The sequence below is a fragment of the Eimeria necatrix genome, genomic scaffold, assembly GCF_000499385.1.
Source record: "Eimeria necatrix Houghton genomic scaffold, Enh_scaff1519, whole genome shotgun sequence".
NCBI classification, from domain to species: Eukaryota; Apicomplexa; class Conoidasida; order Eucoccidiorida; family Eimeriidae; genus Eimeria; species Eimeria necatrix.
The window spans coordinates 1-6,038 of NW_013654977.1; the positions used below are offsets into that span (position 1 = coordinate 1).

The following is a 6,038-nucleotide window of genomic DNA, read 5'->3' on the forward strand; positions in this document are numbered from 1 at the left end:
GGGGCCACCCCCCCACCAGCAGCAGCAGCAGCAGCAGCAGCAGCAGCAGCAGCAGCAGCGTAGCGCCTGTTCCACTGCTGCTTGCACTTCAAATAAAGACTCATGGCAGCTCTTGCGTCTTCCGTGGGATCGTGCGATCCCACTTGGATTTGCTGCTGGAAGTGCTGCAGCACGAGCTGCTTCAGCCCGGGTGTACGTACACCCCGCTGCTGCTGCTGCTGCAGCGGCCGGTACTTGCTGGTGTCCCGCAGCAGGTGCAGCGGGTGGCTCAGGTGCAGCACCTGCAGCAGCAGCAGCAGCAGCAGCAGCAGCAGCAGCAGCTGGGGCAGCAGCAGCAGCTGGGGCAGCGGCAGCGGCAGGTCGAGGCAGCAGCAGGAGGCGGGTGCAGCAGCAGCAGCAGCTGCTGCTGCATGCAGCAGCTGCAGCAAGTGAACACAGCAGCAGCACGTTCACGCTGCAGCAGCAGCAAGTACACGCAGCAGCAGCACGTTCACGCAGCAGCAGCTGCTGCTGCTGAAGCGCGAGAACGCAGCAGCAGCAAAGCAGCAGCAACTGCACCAGCACCCATAGCATCGTCAACTGCAGCAACTGCAGCAGCAGCAGCAAAAACAACAACAACTTCACCAGCAGCAACTGCAGCAGCAGCAACTGCAGCAGCAGCAGCAACTGCAGCAGCAGCAGCAACTGCAGCAGCACCAGCAGAAACAACTGCAGCAGCAGCAACAACAACAACTGCAGCAGCAGCAGCAGCAGCAACTGCAGCAGCAGCAGCAGCAGCAGCACCTGCAGCAGCAGCAGCAGCAGCAGCAACTGCAGCAGCAGCAGCAAACCTGGAGGTCGTGGTGCACGGCGTGGCCGACGAGAATCTTTCCTTCAATTTTGCTTTTAATTAATTTTTGAGCAGCAGCAAAAGATATCCCCCTTTCGTTTAAAGAACGGAGGTCCAGGCCTAAACCCCAAACCCTAAACCCTAAACCCTAAACCCTAAACCCTAAACCCTAAACCCTAGGCCCCGAGCCCTGGCCTTGTTTCGCGCGGGGGCTCCCTGAGAAGGGCAGCGGAAGCGGCTAGGGGACCAACTGAGGGTTTAGGGTTTAGGGTTTAGGGTTTGGAGTTCGGCGCTGCGCGGAGCTGGCTAGGGTTTAGGGTTTAGGGTTTAGGGTTTAGGGTTTAGGGTTTGATGCTGCTGAGTAAGCATCGCGAACTAGGGTTTACTCTTCAGGGTTTAGGGTTTAGCGTTTCGGCTTCAAAGCGTGGCGCTGCGGCGCAGCCGCAGCCGCCCACGGTTCAGGGTTTAGGGTTTAGGGTTTAGGGTTTAGGGTTTAGGGTTTAGGGTTTAGGGTTTACCAGTTATGTGGGCCCTCAAGTCCGTGACTGGCAGCTGCGGCTTCACCAATTCATTGACGAGGGTTTCGCCTTTTTCGTTTACGAGGGCAACTTGTGCTGCACCCAAACCCTAAACCCTAAACCCTAAACCCTAAACCCTAAACCCTAAACCCTTGCAGGGTTTTCGGCGAAACCCTCGACAAAGCTTCCAGCGATAGACGAAAACGGGCTAGGGTTTACGGTTTAGGGTTTACGGCTAAAACGAGGGTTTGCTTGAAGGCCACATAGCAGCAGGCAGAAGAGCACAGCTAGGGTTTAGGGTTTAGGGTTTAGGGTTTAGGGTTTAGGGTTTAGGGTTTAGGGTTTGCTTGCCCAGAATGGATATTCTTCCATCCTCCCCACAACCAACCATTTCGCAGTCGAGGCTAACTGCTTCAGGAAACCCTTCATCTGCTGCTGCTGCTGCTGCCGGTGCTGCTGCTGCTGCTGCTGCTGGTGCTGCTGCTGCTGCTGCTGCTGGTGCTGCTGCTGCTGCTGCTGCTGCTGCTGAGGGTTTGGAGGGGGGCTTCAGGGCAGACAGCACAGAGCCAAGACCGCGGCGCTTCTTGTGTTTGTTCATTGCTGCTGCTGCTGCTGCTGCTGCTGCTGCTGCCTTCTTTGCTGCTGCTGCTGCTGCTGCCGTTGCTGCTGCTGCTGCTGCTGCCTTCTTTGCTGCTGCTGCTGCCTTACTGGGCGCTGCTGCCTTATTTGCTGCAGCTGCTGCTGCTGTCGCCGCTGCTGCTGCAGCTCGAAGGGGCTCTAACTCTCGGGACAGCCCCGCGTAAACCATAAACCCTAAACCCTAAACCCTAAACCCTAAACCCTAAACCCCGAAATTGAAACCCTGGTGCTACAAAAGTAGTTCCAATAATAATAAAAAGAAAAAAAAGAAAATATGAGTCACGTGTAGGGTTTAGCGTCAGGCTAGGGTTTACGGTTTAGGGTTTAGGGTTTGGGGTTTAGGGTTTACGGTTCGAGTGCCCCATGCCCGATACTGAAACTGGAACCCCGTTAAAAATGAACCTAAATTCTTAAAACACTTTTTTTATTTGTTGACTACGTCTAGGGTTTAGGGTTTAGGGTTTACGCTACGGTGTAGTGTTTAGGGTTTAGGGTTTAGGGTTTAGGGTTTAGGCCTGGGGTCGATACTGACTTCAGAGGAATAGAAGAACTCATTCTAGTCGAAAGGAAATTAAAAATTAAATTTCAGATTTATTTTTCATTTCGGAGCAGCGTGGTGGTCTTCTAGGGTTTAGGGTTTAGGGTTTAGCGTTTAGGGTTTAGGGTTTAGGGTTTAGGGTTTAGCGCCGACGGCTAAAAGCAGCAGGATTGTTTTCAAGAGCTTTTGAGTCAAACTAGTTGAAATATTTTACATCGAAACTGCTTTAAACTTGGTTTAGGGTTTAGGGTTTAGGGTTTAGGGTTTAGGGTTTAGGGTTTAGGGTTTAGGGTTTAGGGCTTACGGCTATGAATAGGTTCAAAACCCTAGAATCCTTAGAAGCTTAAGAATCAGGGCTTTCCTTTGGCCTTCACACCGAAGCGCTAAATCTTCACAAACCCTAAACCCTAAACCCTCACAAACCCTAAACCCTAAACCCTCACAAACCCTAAACCCTAAACCTCCACAAACCCTAAACCCTAACCTAAACCCCAAACCTCCACAAACCCCAAACCCTAGTCCCTAAACCCTAAACCCTAAACCCTAAACCCTCCTCATCCTTCATAAACCCTAAACCCTCATAAACCCAAGTAAGCCCTAAACCCTAAAACCCTAGAAATCGTGAATTGGATATTCTGATGGCTTTACAATCTCATCGCAAACCCTAAAATCCCTAAACCCTAAACCCTAAACCCTTGTAAATCCTCATAAACCCTAAAACCCTAAAGACTCCTCGAAAACCCTTACAAATCCTAAACCCTTATCCCTCATAAACCCTAAACCCTAATCTTTCACAAACCCTCGTAAACCCTAAACCCCGTGAAAGCTCAAACCCTCGTGATCTCTAAACCCTAAAACTGAAACAAGCCAACTCTAAACCCTTAAGTCCAACACCTAAACCTCAAACCCTAAACCCTAAACCCTAAACCCTAAACCCTACACCCCCTATAGAAACACCATCTTATTATAATGCTAGATTGAGCTTATTTATTTATTTATTTATATTATTTATTTATTTATCTATTTATTTATTTATTTATTTTTTATTTATTCATTTATTTATTTATTTGTTTGTTTGTTTATTATTTATTTATTTATATATTTATTTATTTATTTATTTATTTATTTTAATTAATTTCGTTTTGTGTTTTGTTTTTGGTGCTCATGAACTTATTGCTGCAGCTGCAGAATGCCTAAACCCTAAACCCTAAATCCTAAACCCTAAACCCTAAACCCTAAAACCCTAAACTTGTAGAAGATGCTTACCTTCTCTAGTGACCCCTAAGCCCTAAACCCTAAGCCCTAAACCCTAGACGTAAAATTCTAAACCTTACACCCTAAACCCTAAACCCTAAACCCTAAACCCTAAACCCTAAGCCCCAGGAGTTAAATCATAAAACCCACTGCAGATGAGGGCAAACCATCATGAAGCAAATGAGTGCATTCTAAACACTAGACGTAAACCCTAAACCCTTAAACCCTAAACCCTAAACCCTAAACCCTAAAGGCATTTTGTTGCCAAGCCTTTTCTTCTTTCGGCCCTTCGCAAACCCTAAACTAGGGTATAAGGCTTGATGAGGATTATCTTAAAACCCTCGTAAACCCTAATTTAGGCTTTTTGTGTGCGTAACACGAGTTGAGACCAAAACTCGAGTTTCATAATGAGGGTTTAGGGTTTAGGGTTTAGGGTTTAGGGTTTAGGGTTTAGGGCACAAGAGTTCTCGCTCTGCGAACCCCGCGTGAAACCGGTTGAAGGCTTAGTGGTTAGGGTTTAGGGGTTAGGGTTTAGGGTTTAGGGTTTAGGATTTAGGCTTTAGGGTTTAGGGTTTAGGTTTTTGTTGCTATTGTTTATGAAGCCTGGGTTTAGGCGCCAGCTTTTAGCGATAACGTTTAGGGTTTGGCCTTTAGGGTTTAGGGTTTAGGGCTAAGGGTTTAGGGTTTAGGGTTTAGGGTTTAGGGTCTAGGGTTTAGGATTTACCGCTTGTCTTCGCAGCGGGAACCACACTTGATTATCACGTAAGCACTATTAAGGGTTTAGGGTTTAGGGTTTAGGGTTTAGGGTTAGGTGCTTAGGGTTTAGGGTTTGGGGTTTTGGGTTTGGGGTTTGGAGTCTGGGGTGTAGTGACTTGGTTTTGGCTTTTAGGGTTTATTTTTTAGAGCCTAGGCTGTAGGGTTTAGGGTTTAGGGTTTAGGGTTTAGGGTTTAGGCTTTAAGGTTTAGGGTTTAGGGTTTAGGGTTTAGCCAGGCGCTCGGCCTACCCCAGCAGTCAGCGCAGCAACAGCAAGAGAAACAAAAAATAAAATAAAATAAATAAAATAAATAAATAAAGTAAGATAAAATAAATAAAATAAATAAAATAAAATAAATAAATTAAATTAAATTGAAATGAATAAATAAAAATTGTCTAAACCCTAATGAAGCTCCGTCGCCCGATGAGCTTGTCTTGCTAGCTGTTTAGGGTTTAGGGTTTAGGGTTTAGGGTTTAGGGTTTAGAGGTTCTGGATATAAGTTAACACTCTCTGTTTGAGAAGCTTGAGTGGCTTTCCTAATTCTACGCAACCCTAAACCCTAAACCCTAAACCCTAAACCCTAAACCCTAAACCGTTCACCGTAAACACAGCCCCAACCCTGTCTGGTGTGTTTTTAGGGTTTAGGGTTTAGGGTTTAGGGTTTGTCTGGTCTTCTGGCTTGAAGGAGTTGAAATGGCGACTTCTTTCTCCGTATCCTCCTTCCAACCCCTAAACCCTAAACCCTAAACCCTAAACCCTAAACCCTAAACCCTAAACCCTAATGCCTGTGCGTCCGCTCGGGGGTTCGGGGCCCTCCCGAGGCCCCTCTTTGGGGACTTCTCGAGGAAATAAGAAAATGCAAAAAGAGAAAAGAAATAAAAAAGCAGCAGCAGCAGCAGCTGCTGCTGCTGCTGCTGCTGCTGCTGCAGCAGCAGCAGCAGCAGCAGCAACAGCACAAACTGTGAAAGCAGCAAACCAGCTGCTGCCGGTGCTGCCCGCCGCGCACTTCAGCTTCGTCGTTAAACCCTCGAAAACCCCAAACCCTAACCCCCAAACCCTAAACCCTGAACCCCAAACCCTAAACCCTAACCCCCAAACCCTAAACCCTAAACCCCAAACCCTAAACCCTCGGGGGCCCCCGGGGGGCGCCAGCGAAGTTGTTTGCGGGGTGTTTGAGTGCAGCAGCGCGGCGCTGGGAGGCGGCGAGGGTTTAGGGTTTGAGGGTTTAGGGTTTGAGGGTTTAGGGTTTGAGGGTTTAGGGTTTGAGGGTTTGGGGCTGCTAAACCCTCTTTTTGAACTCACCAAAACCAACATGAAAACCCTTTATGATGAAAGCAACTTTTTAAAAAAAGGATGGAAAGACAAAACAAAAATAAAAGAACTTCTGCACGAAAACGCGAGGTTTTGGATTGTCTTCAACTCCCGCAAAACCACCCGTGAGGGTTTAGGGTTTAGGGTTTAGGGTTTAGGGTTTAGGGTTTGGGGTTTGGGGTTTGGGGTTTGGG

At 47.8% G+C, this 6,038-nt stretch overlaps 3 protein-coding genes across 3 annotated transcripts in view; 2 read left to right on the forward strand and 1 right to left on the reverse strand.

The window, feature by feature from the left end:
* ENH_00016160 (hypothetical protein) lies at positions 1-893 on the forward strand (the record flags this gene model as incomplete). The annotated part of the gene is made up of 1 exon (XM_013584388.1): positions 1-893. A coding segment is annotated over one exon (893 nt), but the record flags the coding sequence as incomplete, so codon positions are not given.
* A 443-nt stretch (positions 894-1,336) lies between these two features.
* On the reverse strand, positions 1,337-2,155 carry ENH_00016170 (exonuclease domain-containing protein, putative; the record flags this gene model as incomplete). Its single annotated transcript, XM_013584389.1, has 2 exons — positions 1,337-1,443; positions 1,729-2,155. The coding sequence occupies 2 exons, from the start codon at positions 2,153-2,155 to the stop codon at positions 1,337-1,339; spliced, it is 534 nt and encodes a 177-aa protein (XP_013439843.1).
* A 3,159-nt stretch (positions 2,156-5,314) lies between these two features.
* ENH_00016180 (acetyltransferase domain-containing protein, putative) overlaps positions 5,315-6,038 on the forward strand; it is a gene marked incomplete at both ends in the record, with an annotated part of 1,769 nt that continues 1,045 nt past the window's right edge. The window contains one exon of the mRNA XM_013584390.1: positions 5,315-5,336. Within this exon, the coding sequence (XP_013439844.1) occupies positions 5,315-5,336 (22 nt within the window). The remainder of the gene's footprint in view (positions 5,337-6,038) is intronic.